This window comes from Bombina bombina, chromosome 1 (genome assembly GCF_027579735.1).
Source record: "Bombina bombina isolate aBomBom1 chromosome 1, aBomBom1.pri, whole genome shotgun sequence".
Classification (NCBI taxonomy): Eukaryota; Metazoa; Chordata; class Amphibia; order Anura; family Bombinatoridae; genus Bombina; species Bombina bombina.
The window spans coordinates 281,861,055-281,877,271 of NC_069499.1; the positions used below are offsets into that span (position 1 = coordinate 281,861,055).

Below are 16,217 nucleotides of genomic sequence, written 5' to 3' on the forward strand. Positions count from 1 at the left end.
GGGGGTAATTGTGTAGGAGAGATCATGTAAAGAAGGTAATTGTGTAGGAGAGATCTGGTAGAGGTAAAATTTTGTAGAAGATATAGAGGGTGTGCTTGTGTAGGACAAATTATATAGAGGTTATAGTTGTGTAGGATAGATTATATAAAGGGTGTAATTGTGGTGGAGAGATTATATAGAGGGTGTAATTATGTAGGCGAGATCATGCAGAGGGTGTAATTGTGTATTTGAGATCATGTAGAAGGTGTAATTGTGTAGGGGAGGTCATGTAAAGGGTATAATGTTGTAGGAGAGATCATATAAGGGGTGTGGTTGTGTAGGAGAGATCATATAGAGGGTGTAATTGTGGTGGAGAGATCAGGTAGAGCGGGGAATTGTGTAGGAGAGATCACATAGAGGATGTAATTGTGTAGGAGAGATCATGTAGAGGAGGTAATTGTGTAGGAGAGATCAGGTAGAGGGTATAATTTTGTAGGAAAGATTAGATAGAGGGTGTAATTGTGTAACAGAGATTATATAGAGGTTGTAATTGTATAGGATAGATTATATAAAGGGTATAGAGGTTGTAATTGTGTAGGAGAGATATACTGCAGTAACGGTATAAACCTATAGTACAGTGCTGAGGTATACTGCAGTAACGGTATAAACCTATAGTAAAGTATTGAGGTGTACTGCAGTAATGGTATAAACCTAAAGTATAGTACTGAGGTATACTGCAGTAACAGGATAAACCCATAGTACAGCCAATAGGTTTTTAGTAGCTCTCATCCTATTGGCTGATTTGAAAATATCAGCCCATAGGAATGCAATGGTACCCCAATATAAAATGGGTACCTTGCATTCAAGCTTCAGTATGCAGCGACGATCATACGAAGAGGATCCTCCACGATAGATGGCTACACGGTCACCAGTCATATTCATCGGTCACCTCCGCTCCGTGTCGATTTGGTCCTGAATGAAGATAGAAGAGGTCCCCGCGCTGGATGAAGATATTGCCACTTTGAAGAAGACCTTCAGCGCCTGGAAGAAGACCTTCTCCGCTGGACTTCAGGAATGGTGAGTACCTATTTTGGGGTTAGAGGCGTAACTAGAAACAACAGGACCCAGGTGCAAGAATCTAAGAAAGGGGGTGTTTTTATTTTGGGGGCGCTTTTTTATTTTTATAGGGGTATTAGATTGGGTTTAAAAAAAAAATATTTTTGATTATTTGGTTTATTTTTTTCCGTAATTTTAGACTTTTTTCTTTAAAATTTAATTATTGTAATTTAATCTTAGGTTTTATTTTTAAATTAAAATTAAAATTAGGATTTTTTATTTCAATTGTAACTTAGTATTTTTTTAATTTATGTAATGGGGGATTAGGGGGCTTAGTGATTAGATTAGTTATTTGTTGTGGGGGGAAGGCAGATTAGGGGTTAATAGTTTAAATAGGTAGAATATGATGTGGGTGAATGGTGGACTAGAGGTTAATAGTTTAAATAGGTATATTGCGTTGTTAGGGGATAGCGGATTAGGGGTTAATAGTTTAAATAGTTAGATTGCATTGTGGGGGGATGGTGGATTAGGGGTTAATAGTTTAAATAGTTAGATTGCATTGTGGGGGGATGGTGAATTAGGGGTTAATAGTTTAAATATGTAGATTGCGACGTGGATGAATGGCGGACTAGGGGTAATTAGTTTAAATAGGTAGATTGGGTTGTGGGGGAATGGCGTACTAGGGGTTAATAGTTTAAATTGGCACTTTGCGATGTGGGGGAATGGCGGTTTAGAGGTTAATACATTTTATTGTTTGTTGCGATGTGGGGGAATGGCGGTTTAGAGGTTAATAAATTGTATTGTTAGTTGCGATGTGGAGGAATGGCGGATAGAGGGGTTTTGACGTGTCGGGTTTATTTTTGGGAGGCAAGTTAGATTGCAATTGGATAAAGGTCTCAAAAAGCACCTTTTTCCTATTTTACACCTGGTTGTGCTGGGTGTAATTTTTGTTAATATATCGGCAGCCTCCGACAGTGTATTAACGGTTTGCGTGGTCATTGGGAACCTGGTATTATTTATAGATTAGCGGCTTCTGATACTTTGTATGGGACACGAAAATGTTTTCGGCAGCCGGAGTCAAAATTGAGTTATAACGGGCCATTGGAAGCAGTCTGTGAACAATATTGCTTCCGACACCTAATTACGGCTCAATGGAAATGAGCCCCATATTGGCAATGTATAGTAATGGATCCCTTGGAATAGAACTGCTGTGTGCCTAACCACTAATCCTAATACCCCTAAACCAAAGTACCCCATGATCACAAACTAACACTACACTAATAAATATCTAAACCACCACATACCCACCAGAAGTATCCATCCTATTAACCCCTAAACTGCCACATACCCACCAAAAGCACCTATCTATCCTTTTAAGCCCTATACTGCCACATACCCACCACAAGTACCTATGTATCCTATTAATTCCTATACCGCCACATACCTACCACAAATACCTTATGCTATTAACCCCTTTACTGTCCCATACACTCTGCAAGTACCCTACACTACTAATCCTAAAAAAAAACTAACTGACCCCAAAGTTTGTACTCACTGAGCGAAAATGCAGCTCCTCTTACTCTGACTTTGGGCCCTCTTCATCCCAGGTCCAGACACCGGGGGCCCATCTTTGCGGCAGCAGAGGCAGACTTTGGGCACCTCTTCTGTAGCCTCTGCATCTTCTTCCACGCCAGGACCTTGTTTATCCAGGCACCAGGGGCCCATCTTCACAGAAGTGGACTATGGCAGCCTCTTCCGTCGCCTCCGCTCTGCATCTTCTTATCTTCAGCTCTCTTACTAGAGCCCTGGTCTTCATGTGATCACCGCTGCAAACAAACAGCTAGATTATGAGTTATGCACGCTATAGGGAAACTAACGAATGCAACAAAAGTTGCGTTATAGCTTATACCGCCGTGATCCATTCCACGATCAGAGACCAGTAGTTATGAATTTTGCAAAACAAAAATGTTTCACAAAACTCATAACAAAAATGTTATAAAGTACACTAACACCCTACCTATTAACCCCTAAACCGCCATGCCCCAAATCACAAATACTATAATAAACCTATTAACCCCTAAACCACAGACCCTTCACATCACAACTACTATAATAAACCTATTAACCCCTAAACCGCCGGCCCCCCACATTGCAACTACTATAATAAACCTATTAACCCCTAAACCGCCATCCCCCTCATCGCGACACACTAAATTAAACTACTAACCCTTAAACTTAACACTCCCATAACTTTAAATTAAAGTTACAATATAACTATCTTAAAATAAATAAAAACTTACTTGTGAAATAAAAAAAGCTTAAACTATAAATAAACCTAATATAACTATTTTTAAAAAATAAAATAAACGAAAAAATGAAAACGTTACAAAATTAAAAAATCCTAACACTACAAAAAAATAAAAACAACCTAACATTAAAAAAACACTAAAATTACAAAAAATAAAAAAAATCTAACATTACAAAAAATAATAAATGAAATTATTCAGAATAATAAAAATTAAACCTAATCTAACAAACTACCAATAGCCCCTAAAAGGGCCTTTTGTAGGGCATTGCCCTGAAGCAATCAGTTCTTTTACATAAAAAATTACAAAGTACCCCCTGACAGTAAAACCCCCCACCCAACCAACCCCCCAAAATAAAAAAACCTAACTCTAAAAAAACATATGATACCCATTGCCCCTAAAGGTGCATTTGTATGGGCATTGCCCTTAAAAGGGCAATCAACTATTGTCTTTAGTGCCCATTAAAAAATAAAAAAAAGCCCTAAAAAAACCACCCCAAAAAAAACACCTAACACTAACCCCAAAAAATGTACTCACAGTTCCTGAAGTCCGGACATCCATCTTCATCCAGGCGGCGACAAGTCTTCATCCAGGCGGGCATGCTGCTTAGAAGCCTGTATTTCAGGCATCTAAGCAGCTACAGAACCTCAAGACCCAACGTTGTATATGTAATTGCCTAACCTTTCCAACGGTTCGGTTATGGGGATCTGGGGGGGGGGGACAAAAAAAAGTTAAAAAACAAAATATTAAAAAAAGTTAAAAAAAATGATGTGGGGGTCTTTAAATCAAAATTGCCTAGAGACCCCAAAAATACATTTTCTAAAAATAAACTAGTATATCTTTAAAAAATATATAGGTTTAAGTATTCTAGCTAAATGATCACTGTAGTAATCAGTGTAAATGCAGTGATCACTTAGCTGTGAAATGTCACATTCCCTTTTCCAATATGGCTCCTGATATTATATTTGTAATCCCATGATCACCTAGATCATGTGGTTACAAATTACCAATGGTAGAGGGATGCTTTTTATGAAAAACTAATAATATTTTTATTATCAGTCTTGTCAGCGTGGTAGGTGAGTAAACCTCCTCTTTGCTCAACTCTCTCCATAGTCTAAAATACTTTCATTTTTGCTATAAAAAGCTCATTTTTTGCAGTAAAATTTATATATTTTATTTCTAGCAGCATAATTTATTTGAAAATATCTTTATTTTTGTAAAGAGGATTATGGCTAAGCGTCTGATGAGTGCTAAGGAAGCAGCTGAGATTATTATGAAATCAGACTCTGATGAAACATCTGCCGCAGAAGATTCTGACAGCGACTTTTCCCTGGGCTGTCATTATATAGTGACAGTTCAAGTAAGACAGATGAACTAACTGAGCCATGGCGTGGCCACACACAGTTCAGAGCTGTCAGTTCCCATGGCAGAGGAATGGCAACAACATCCGCAGTGGCCCCACAGCATACTGTTGGTTGGAGTCATGGGAACGGGGAGATGTTGCAACAACATCCGCAGTGGCCCCACAGCATACTGTTGGTTGGAGTCATGGGAATGGGGAGATGTTGCAACAACATCAGCAGTGGCCACACAGCATACTGTGGGAGTCATGGGCATGAGACATGTGGCATTCCCAGGTCTGTTCCAAGCTACAACTGGACCTCCCCTAATAAGGTTCAGACAGTGTTGCCTCCATTTACTGGCAGTTCTGGCCTCTTGGTGGGCACTGCAAATTTTGAACCCATCAACTATTTTCAGTTGTTTGTGGATGATGAGTTCTTAGAATTTAATGTTCAGCAGACAAATCTGTATGCTGAGCAATTTTTTCAAAATACTGGCACAGAATTGAGCCACTATGCCAGAGCACATCGGTAGACTGCGACCAATTTGCAAGTGATGAGGAAATTCTGGGGCCTCACTCTGCTAATGGGGATTGTGCAAAAGCCAAGCATAGCCTCGTATTGATCAAAGCAGTCTACTCAGATTACCCCTATCTTCGCTGCTACAATGAGCAGGGACAGATATATGTTACTGCTCAAGTTTTTGCATTATAATAATAATACAAATGCTCTACCATGGGAAAAAAACAGAACATGACCGTTTGTTTAAAATAAGGCCTGTTCTTGACCATTTATTGGCAAGATTTCAAGTGTGCTATACTCCAGGCCAGAACATATCGGTCAATGAATCCTTGATTTTATATAAGGGACATATTGTTTTTAAACAATACATTCCTTCTAAGAGAGCTCGCTATGGGATTAAGCTGTATAAGCTGTGGAAGAGCTCTAGTGGATACACCTATCGCTTTAGGGTATACACTGGCAAATGTTCTGTTCTACCACCCCCTGACTGTCCCTCCTCCCTTGCGGCCATTGAAATAATAATATGGGACTTACTCCACACAATATTTAATAAAGGTTACCATGTATATGTGGATAACTTTTACACTGGTGTGCCATTATTTAAATTGCTATATAGCAAGGGCACAGTTGCTCACAGGTATACATGATGAGAGCACATAACCTGTCTATGTCAGGGGGCAGAACACGCCAACTGGATTACAATCGGCATATGGGAGGGGTAGATAAGACTAAACAGATGCTTGAATCATACTCTGCTTCTCGCAAAGCATATACATGTTACAAGAAACTGGCAGTTTACTTGATACAATTGCCAATGCTTAATGCGTTTGTCCTGTATCAGGCCACCCAAGGAAGAGGGCTACATTTCCTGAAATTTCAGGAATCTGTTATTAAAAGCCTTCTTTCAACATCATGGGATATTCCAGTAGCTGGGCCAAGTGAGGAGAATGCAAGGTTGCATGGCCATCCCTTTGCTAAGTATATACCAGCTACTGAGAAAAAAACTTTTCCTAGTAGTAGGTGTAGGCTGTGCAGCCAGCATGGATATCGTAAAGACACCCGTTACTACTGTCCAGACTGCCCCTCTTAACCACGGCTATGCATGCCATAATGCTTCTGTATTTATCATACTATGGAAACATACTAGCTGCATACCCTCACAACCCCAGGAGGCTCAAGATTCTGAAATGCAGATACATGGCCCTGGTTGAGGCTTTCACCTGACCAGCCCAGTACCCTGGTTGAGGCTTTTGCTTGACCAGCCCAGTGCCCTGGTTGAGGCTTTCGCCTGACCAGCCCAGTGATTGAGTTGCCCCTAGCAAAAGGGCTAACTTGTGTATGAATGGAGACATGAAAGGTGTGTGACTGGCCAGTGGTAGGGGTTGTTTCTGTGAGTGAATGAAGATACGAAAAGGTGTGTATAGTTAGTAGTAGGGATGAAAGTCTTGATGTATGGGAAGTATGTTGTGCGCTTCTGTGAGTGAATGAGACATGAAAGGTGTGTGAATGGACAGTAGCAAGGGTTGAAGCCTTGACGTGGCGTTACTGCTCACATGGGTATCCATGCAAAAGAGTGTTATATTTTTAAACATAAAATAAAATCATTTAGAATTAGGTTAGTCAATTAATGAGGTAGATAAAACTGTTTAATTGCAGATATAACCCTTATACGTTTTAAGTGTTTCAAGGTAGCCATGTCTGCAGTTTAACAGCTGTAGCCACTTGGAAATTTAAGATACAGTATACAAGGTACACAGTTTTGGAAAGTAAACCCCTTGGCGCATCAAATGAGGGGCTGCATGTATTGCTAGCACAAATTTGGAGTACGTAAGACATAAATGAACATGTCACTTATTCCATGAATATTTGCATACTCACCTTTTGTGCTAGAAGTACATATAACCCCTCATTTGATGCATCAGGGGTTGTATTTTCTACAAATGGGTACTTAATGTTCCCTAATTTAACTTCCCAGGTGGCTAGAACTGCAGATATGGCAGCCTTCAAAATCTTTAAAATTTTTCTTTAAACATTTAGAGGAGATTTCTACAATTAGACAGCTGTAGCCAGCTTGGAATTTAAGATACAGTATACAAGGTACAGTTTTGGAAAGTACACCCCTTGGCGCATCAAATGAGGGGCTGCATGTATTGCTAGCACAAATTTGGAGAGCGTAAGATATAAATGAACACGTTACTTTGCTTAATTTTGTCTTTTTGTTTTTTTACAAGTGTGATATTCGCTTATTTGTTGCACACTTCAGATTTGTTATACAAATAAGACCTCATTTGATGCAACTGAGGGTGTAGCTTCTAAAAATATATAGTTTTGTTGTCATATCTGCACTTCCCAGGCAGCTGAAACCATTTTATTGCTGGCAACAATACATTACATTTAAAGATGCTTTTTGTGTTAGTCTATCAAATTGACACGTCGGCAATAAAACATTAGAAAAACACAGTGAAATGTTCTCAATTTCTGCTTATTTTAGACAGGTTACCTACTAAAAATATTTAGCAACACAGGTTTTGGTGATAGAGTTTAGAAAAATAAAATTACAAACTAATTTTTATTGAGTGTGGAGTAAAAAAATACACTTTTTTCACATCTTATACTTTATTTTTAAAACATGTTGAGACATACACATATAATGGTATATTTGTAATCTGCTAGGTCTGCTGAAAAAAAACAATATATCGTTTGTATAGTTTATTCACATAAACTTTACTTCTAAAAGCGTTTAAACGTGAACTGCAACAAAAAGCTCAAAACCAGCTTAGCACACAGGTGGGAAATGGCTTAGCAGCCAAAGGGTTAAGCAGCTTCACACTGTGTAAACTAATGTGATACTTTGCATTGAGAGCCATCAGCAGTATTCCAATTCACATTTTAACAACACAGTATTCCCTGTAAGTATGTGTGATTGGTGTCCTTTTTCTTCATTGAACCATTTCAGTAGGAAGAATTCCCACAAAGATTGTTGTTGTTTTTTTTAAATAATTTTCTACTTTGGTTTGTTCTTTTTTAAAAGATAAAGAAGCTTTAAGGAAAAATAAACTGATTTTACACATGCATATATCATCAATAAAGTGCTATCTAACAAAATACCTGCAAAATAACAAGCATTTAAAATTGCAATTTATTATTAAAAAAATTTTTTAAGATTGTGTAGTCCAGGGATATATCCTTGGAAATATCCCTTTGTTATATACATTTTATCTTGGTTGCTGATATCATTAACCTGATGAAAAATCAAAAAGGGGTGATCAGAAGACAAAGCTGATAATTCAGAAACTCTTCCAGTGGAAGAAATGGTTAGAAGAAAGAGAACCTTCCATGATAATAACTTTTGGTCCAGAGAATGCATAGGTTTAAAGAACAGACAGAACCAGATTCAAATTCCAAGGGGGAGAAATGCAGTGTAGGGCTTAGTATAAGCCTGGAGCAGTCTAAGGGTTAAGGCTGTAGGAGAGTGGGTTAGAAGAGAGAGGGAAGGTGCTGGGTGCAACATTGTTGCAATTTAGGGTAGGCCCCTCCTTACCAGTAGATAAGCCAAGTTCTCCCTTGCAACTTCCTCTTCTTCTCCGGATCCTGGCTGAAGCAGTTTTTTCTTAGCAGTTCTGTCATCACCAGTGCAGCTATGCATCGTTCCAGGCGTTCTACTCTGCCTCCCAGACGTTACCAGTCGGAACAGGAACCTCCTGCACCTGCAAAAGAAAAAATAAAGATAAGTTTTCAATCTATTTCTGAGGATGATTTAGATATCATTCCCCCAACTCAATATACTACTGTTGTGTCAGCCCAGGTTCATAATGTGGAAGAGCAGGGACCTATTGATATTGAGTTAGCTCAGGAATCCCCCAGACCTCAAGCATTGCAGACCCAGCAGGCTAATTTACCTCTTGATAGTGTACAGGCCTCATTTTTAAGTGCTGTACCCCCTGCTGCTATGTCAGCAGTTTCTGACCTATTGAAAAACATAATATCCGCTATGGCTGCAGCCTCCCCAGGGCCCATTGTCACACCAGCTGTTTTCCCTCCTGATCCTTCTAGTCAGGATCCGGATCCTGCTTTAACTACCCCCAGCAGGCATCGCCCTTTCACACCTCTCATTGAGGCACCACACGTGGCAACACGCGGTCCCCAGCCCGGCCGGAACATGGCCCCTCAGCCCTCAACACCCGGACTTGCCCCTGGTCGCACCATACCCGAGGCCCATGCCATCTCAGGGCCTATGCTGCTCCCCCCGGGGCCTAGCGATCTCCTTCGCCAGCCGCGTGGTCCGGGTCCGACTTCCGGTGTCAACGCCATGTTAGTGACGTCACCGGAAGCGGACATCGGCACTTCCGGCTTGGCAGATTCCCGCGCGGTCACAAGGACATCGGCTCCCGGGGCAACGCCACTTGCAGGTGAGCACCGAGAGCCGTCCTTGGCCGTTGGCGGGTTATCAGTGGGGGGTCGGAGGGGCATTAGCAGCGCAAGCAAACTGCGCAAGCGAACGGCACATTTGAATGTTAATCCTCAGGGGCATCAAAGGGGTCGCTCCATCATAAGAGGTAGTACCAGGCAGATAGCCAGTGATAGGGGTAGGGGGACACGCAGAGTTAACCCTTCCAGGGCAATGAGGCCATTACAGTTTATACAAATGGGAGATAACGCAAATGCCGTTCAGCAGGCCGCTCCCGATATTATTAACCCACACAGGGCTGATAGTGGTTTAGTGCAAGCGGCCGCTCAGCCGCATGATATTGTGTCTAATAATAGCCTGCATGTGAATCAAGGCAATGTTCAAAGTATGCATGTTAATCAAAACATTGAGCATCATTTACCATCTCATCATTTACCATCCCCCATTGGTGTGAATGCGGCTTTGAATGGTGTGAACGTACAAGCAGCTCCTCAGGGATATAATACACCCCTGGTTGGCATACATAATGCGAATGTGCAATCTTTAAGCCAGCTACAACATCCCATTACTTTAGGCATACAAGGAGTACAACCCCTTGATCAGGGTATCCACTCCCCCATGGCAGCCACGCAGGGCGCTCATGCACACTCATTAAACCATGCACAATCAATAAGCCAGGCATGCCATAACCCTATTGTAGACCAGCAGGGTGTGAATGCTCAGACATCTGCGAATGGACAGTCAGTGAGTCAGGGATTTCATACACCACTTCATATAGCTCATCCACCCCTTGCTACTGATAATCCAGACACATCCATTGGGCAAAGTGCTCGCCAAATTCTTTCTCTTTTGCAGGGGGCAATTGGATCACAAAGTGCAGCAAAAACACGGACCAACACTGCCACAGTCATGAGTGGGGCGGATGCAGGAGTACCAGGCAGCATTACAGCAGGAGCAGCAGCCACCACTTCCACTGCACAGCAAGGGTCTTCAGGACTCGCCCTCCAAAACCAGCCAGCAGGCCAGCCCGTTTCCAGCATGGGTCAGGGACCTCCTGCCATTAGTCACGGTGAGAATGCTTTATTTACACACAATGACCTTTCTTCCTCTGACTCATCCTCTTCTGACTCAGGGTCTGAGACTGACTCTTCCTTGGGTTTACAAGGGGCAGGTCAGAAGAAAATGTTTAGAATGATTAAGAAAATTTTAAAGAGGGGGGTCAAGCCAGATACTAAGCAGGATAGCGCCAGTAACCCCGCCCCGCAAAACCCATCTACAGAGGTGCCAGCTGAACCTCTCCCTACCAGGGCCATCTCCGAAAGGCGAGCAGCCCTTTACGGGGACGCAAGCCCAGGAAAAATATACTCATTGCATAGACACCTGCGCAAAAAGGTGGTCAGTAGAATCCACCGTGGAAAATATGTTAATATATTTGACCTTTCGGTGGAGGCGTATAGGCAGAGAGAGAAGAGCGCTGAGGGAACAGGGCCTAAAAAATTTAAACGCCCAGACACTTTTGATGAGTGGCTCCAGTGCTTCAGGGTTTTTTCCTCCTGTTATATCGAAAAGTACCCCTCCCAGAGTTTGCCTATCCTAAAATACACGGACACTATTCACTGGATTCAGCGTAATCACAGTGAAGGTGTGTGGAGGGAATATGATGCTGAGTTCAGGAGGAAAATGGCAGGAAATCCTTCCCTGACATTTGACTCTACTGATAACCAGTTGTGGCAGCGAATGGACCCAAAAGGGGGTGCACCCGCTGCTGCAACTTCAACTCAGCAATCAGCGCAGCAGTCCTTTCGCAATACCAGAAGCAGGAAACGGGGGGGAACCTGCTGGCCCTTCCAGGACAAAAAATGCGACAAGGGTAGCGCATGCACCTTCAGACATGTCTGCAGGTACTGCTCGGGTCCACACCCTGGCAGTGACTGCATCAAGCGAAGGGACCAGGCCAATAAGCCCCCTTCAGCAAACTTGGGCCAGAAAGGCGGAAACGCCAATTAATGTACATGCCATGGCACCATGGTTGTGGGCTTACCCAGACCAGGCGGCGGCACGTATGTTATGGGAGGGTTTTTCATTTGGTTTTCATATCCCCACATTTAGGCAAATCAAGGGTAAGAGATTTAATAGGAACCTTATTTCAGCATACCAACACCCCCAAGTAGTGAGGGATAAAATTAATAAAGAAGTGACTTTAGGGCGAATGGCGGGCCCCTTTGCTGCCCCACCTTTACCTGATTTGGTCATTTCCCCGTTGGGGGTGGTTCCCAAGAAAGAGCCAGGGAAGTTTCGCCTCATTCAGCACCTGTCGTACCCAAAAGGTAGCTCAGTCAATGATGCCATTGACCCCCAACTCAGCTCGGTGCGCTATCAATCCTTTGATAGCGCACTAGACCTGGTCAGGAGGGCGGGTCATGGTGCTCTATTGGCGAAACTAGACATTGAGTCGGCATTTAGGCTTCTTCCACTCCACCCCTCAGTTTTCCATCTAATGGGTTGTAAGTTTGCAGGTGTGTACTACGTGGATCGCTGCCTGCCCATGGGCTGCTCTTTGTCATGCGCCTTGTTTGAAGCGTTCAGTAGTTTCCTTCATTGGGTCGTAGCTTCAGAAGTGGGCAGCGATCCCATAGCACACTACCTGGACGATTTTCTCATTGTAGGGAGGGCAGGCTCCGATGATTGTTTATCCACAATGAACATCATGCGCAGCGTCATGAGACATTTCGGGGTGCCCCTAGCAGAGGACAAAACGCAAGGCCCCGCGTCCTGTTTAGTCTTCCTGGGAATCGAAATCGACACCCAGGCTCGGCTCTGTAGGTTGCCACCTGATAAAGTTCAGGGCATGCTTGAGGCGGTCAGAGCGGCAGTCTCTAATGCAGTTATTTCCCTGAAACAGTTACAATCCCTGTTAGGTTTGCTTAATTTCGCTTGCAGAGTTATCCCCATGGGTCGGGTTTTTAACCGTAGACTGGAAAGACAGCTTAGTGGTAGGTCAAACCCGAAATCAAAGATAACCCTAGGGAGTGAATTGCTGGCTGACCTGGTAGTCTGGGAACAGTTTCTCACGCGATTTAACGGGATTCGGGTCTGGCGTACCCCTCCCATGTCTAGCCAGTTACTGCACCTTTTCACTGACGCAGCTGGATCGCACGGTTACGGGGCCTATTTCCAGGGAGAGTGGAGCGCGGAGCCCTGGCCGGAGTCCTGGGCCCCGGCGGGCCTTACTCGAAACCTGACTCTCCTGGAGCTATTCCCCGTGGTCTTGGCGGTCGAGCTGTGGGGTGGGAAGTTGTCGAACGGGACTGTTGTGTTCTGGACAGACAACATCAGTGTGGTCTTTGCGATCAATAACTTGTCAGCCACCTCAGCAAAGGTCATTACCTTGCTGCGCCACCTGGTGTTGCGCTGTCTGGACCTTAACATCCAGTTCCAGGCCCGTCATGTCCCGGGCGTCGACAATGTTGTAGCTGACGCCCTGTCACGATTCGAATGGGCGACATTTCGCAAGTTAGCCCCCACAGCTGCAGCCGTGGGCTTACGCTGTCCTGATTTCCTTTGGCAGCTCGTCCTTCCTGGATAGCCTTACTGCCGTTGGTCCGCTCCTCCTTAGCACCATCCACTTGGCACGCCTATGCCCGCATGTGGTCTGAATGGGACAATTTCTGTGCGTCCAGGGGAGCCGACGCTGCTCAGGGGTCTAGGGACAACTTACATGATTGGCTGGTGAGTTTGCATGCCTCTGGGGCCCGTCAGGGGGCAATACAATCCAAATTGGCCGCCCTCTCATTTTTCTATAGGGCATTAGCCATTCCTGACCCAACCAATTCCTTTTTTATTAGGCAGGTGATCAAGGGTTGGGGCAGATCGCAGCAGCGGAAAATAGACACGCGCGAACCCATCACCCGCGACCGCCTGGAGCGTTTGCTCTTGGCGCTCGACGTGGTCTGTAGATCAGATTTTGAAGCCCTACTCTTCAAAACTGCGTTTAATCTGGCCTTTGCCGCCGCTCTTAGAGTTAGTGAGGTAGTAGCACCCTCCAAGCAGGCGTCTGGGGCAGGTATACAATTGCAACATGTTAGAGCTGCCCCTGATTCCTTACTTCTTTTTCTGCCGCGATCAAAGACAGATCAGGAAGGTAAGGGAACCTGGATCCCCGTTCACCCTCAGGTGAACAGCGCATGCTGCCCGGTTAACTGCGTTAATCTTTACCTGGCTCAAAGGCCGCCTGGCCCGGGGCAATTCCTGGTCCATGCGGACGGCAGATCCCTTTCCAAATTTCAGTTCGGTAGGGTCCTAAAATTGGCGGCAGTCCAGGCGGGGCTGGACGCTAGCAGACTGGCCCCGCACTCTTTTCGCATAGGGGCCGCGACTAACGCTGCGCAAGCGGGCTCCTCGTGCGAGGACATAAAACGTATTGGGCGTTGGCGGTCCAATTGTTTCAGAACCTATGTCCGTCCAATTGTTTAATGTTTAGATGTTAATTCAGGATACTAAAATGTTTGTCTCCACAGGCACTACCCCCGGGGTGAAGCGAATCTGGATTGTGGGCCACTCCTTTGTCCACTGGGCCTCCCTACGCTGTGCGTCCCTCCCATTTGGCCAATCCCTAGGTCTCCCTTCCAACAAGGCATCCGTTAGGTGGTTGGGTGATAGGGGGATGTGCTGGCCCCAATTAGCAGGAACCATATCTGAGGCCCTGGTACGCTGGGGGAAGCCTCACATTATTATTCTTCACCTAGGGGGTAACGATGTGGGGGCCATACCAGTTTTACAGTTGATTAAGGTTATGCAGGCAGACATTGGGTGGCTAAGAGTACGCATCCCGGGGGTCATGATAGGGTGGTCCCATATAATACCCCGTCTCCACTGGAGGCATATGTCGGCCCATACGGCGGCATACCGGGTTAGGAAGAAGATCAATGCGTCTGTAGCGAAAACCGTCACTGGGTCAGGTGGCTTCGTGGTACGGCACGAAGCCATTTCGGCTGATAGAACCGAGCTATATAGAAGGGATAAAGTTCACCTTTCTGATGTGGGGCTGGATTTATTCATAGGGGACATTCAGAGAGCTCTGTTACCCCTCCTGTAAATCGGGTTGTGCGTTGGCGGCAAGGGTACCATTAAAATGCTTCCTTGTGGCGGGAGATCCTCGGTCCGGTTGCGCAGGAGAAGGTCGCTAGGGGTGAGTGATGGCCAGACTTCCGGGGAGGAGGGTAGGCCCTCACGTGCACGTGACGGTAACCCTCCTTCCTCCCTTTTGAGGGATGGTCACGTGATCTCTGCAACCCCTCAGCGTCATCTCCTTAGGGCAGAGACTCCTCTGCTGCTGTTCCCGTTGGGCCGGTGATCTCCTGCTGTTCTGGGTAGCTGATCTCTATGCCGCCATATATATTTTCAGTTCTATCAGTTCTATCTAGTTTGTTAGGTTAATAAAATTTTATGGCCTGTGACGGTCACAAAATTTTTCCCATAAAAAGTTTGTCTGTGGTTATTTCGCACTACATTCTCATGTACATAGTTATTTAATTAAGTTATGTTAAATCCTCTCCTCTGTGAAGAAGGATCCGGTAAGCATTTAATCCCTTAATGCAGTGTAGGGCTTAGTATAAGCCTGGAGCAGTCTAAGGGTTAAGGCTGTAGGAGAGTGGGTTAGAAGAGAGAGGGAAGGTGCTGGGTGCAACATTGTTGCAATTTAGGGTAGGCCCCTCCTTACCAGTAGATAAGCCAAGTTCTCCCTTGCAACTTCCTCTTCTTCTCCGGATCCTGGCTGAAGCAGTTTTTTCCCTCCCTCCCTTCCCCTTTTGTAATGTTTTAATGATGTTGTATTTTCGACGGCACCTTAATGGCAGGGCTATGGCTACTCACCCTAGGCCCAATAAGCCATTACTGTAGGATATGGATCTCCTCTCCCTGTTATGCGGTTTACACGGCTTGGTAACAGGGAATCCTTATCTAGGTGGAAGATCTTCTTTCACCCTGGCGGCGGGAGATCCTCGGTCCGGTTGCGCAGGAGAAGGTCGCTAGGGGTGAGTGATGGCCAGACTTCCGGGGAGGAGGGTAGGCCCTCACGTGCACGTGACGGTAACCCTCCTTCCTCCCTTTTGAGGGATGGTCACGTGATCTCTGCAACCCCTCAGCGTCATCTCCTTAGGGCAGAGACTCCTCTGCTGCTGTTCCCGTTGGGCCGGTGATCTCCTGCTGTTCTGGGTAGCTGATCTCTATGCCGCCATATATATTTTCAGTTCTATCAGTTCTATCTAGTTTGTTAGGTTAATAAAATTTTATGGCCTGTGACGGTCACAAAATTTTTCCCATAAAAAGTTTGTCTGTGGTTATTTCGCACTACATTCTCATGTACATAGTTATTTAATTAAGTTATGTTAAATCCTCTCCTCTGTGAAGAAGGATCCGGTAAGCATTTAATCCCTTAATGGGCCTAATAACTATCTCAGGCCTCTTCCCTTAAACAACTATCAGGGAAGATCTACTTTCAGAAGAAGACTGACAGGAGAATTGTTATCTCTAAGGCCCAGCTTCAAAACTATATCAACTCTGCGTTCCTTATCTGAATATACAGATACTGGGTCCTTTACTACCACA

The 16,217-nt window shown here is 44.5% G+C and overlaps 1 protein-coding gene across 4 annotated transcripts; it reads left to right on the forward strand.

The window, feature by feature from the left end:
- The first annotated feature begins 9,229 nt into the window (after positions 1-9,229).
- Positions 9,230-15,937, forward strand: LOC128645196 (uncharacterized). 4 transcript variants are annotated; one of them, XM_053698010.1, is made up of 3 exons: positions 9,230-10,680; positions 13,180-13,340; positions 14,129-14,256. In XM_053698010.1, the coding sequence occupies exons 1-3, from the start codon at positions 9,363-9,365 to the stop codon at positions 14,144-14,146; spliced, it is 1,497 nt and encodes a 498-aa protein (XP_053553985.1). In that variant the 5' UTR covers positions 9,230-9,362; the 3' UTR covers positions 14,147-14,256. The 4 variants fall into 4 exon arrangements, with proteins under 4 accessions (XP_053553985.1, XP_053553984.1, XP_053553983.1 ...); XM_053698009.1 differs by lacking the exon at positions 13,180-13,340 and having other exon boundaries at positions 14,129-15,937; XM_053698008.1 differs by having other exon boundaries at positions 13,180-14,258.
- Positions 15,938-16,217: the final 280 nt, after the last annotated feature.

Coding starts and splice junctions, on each gene's coding strand:
- LOC128645196 (XM_053698007.1), top strand. CDS start 9,363: ATGGCCCCTCAGCCCTCAACACCCGGACTTGCCCCTGGTCGCACCATA.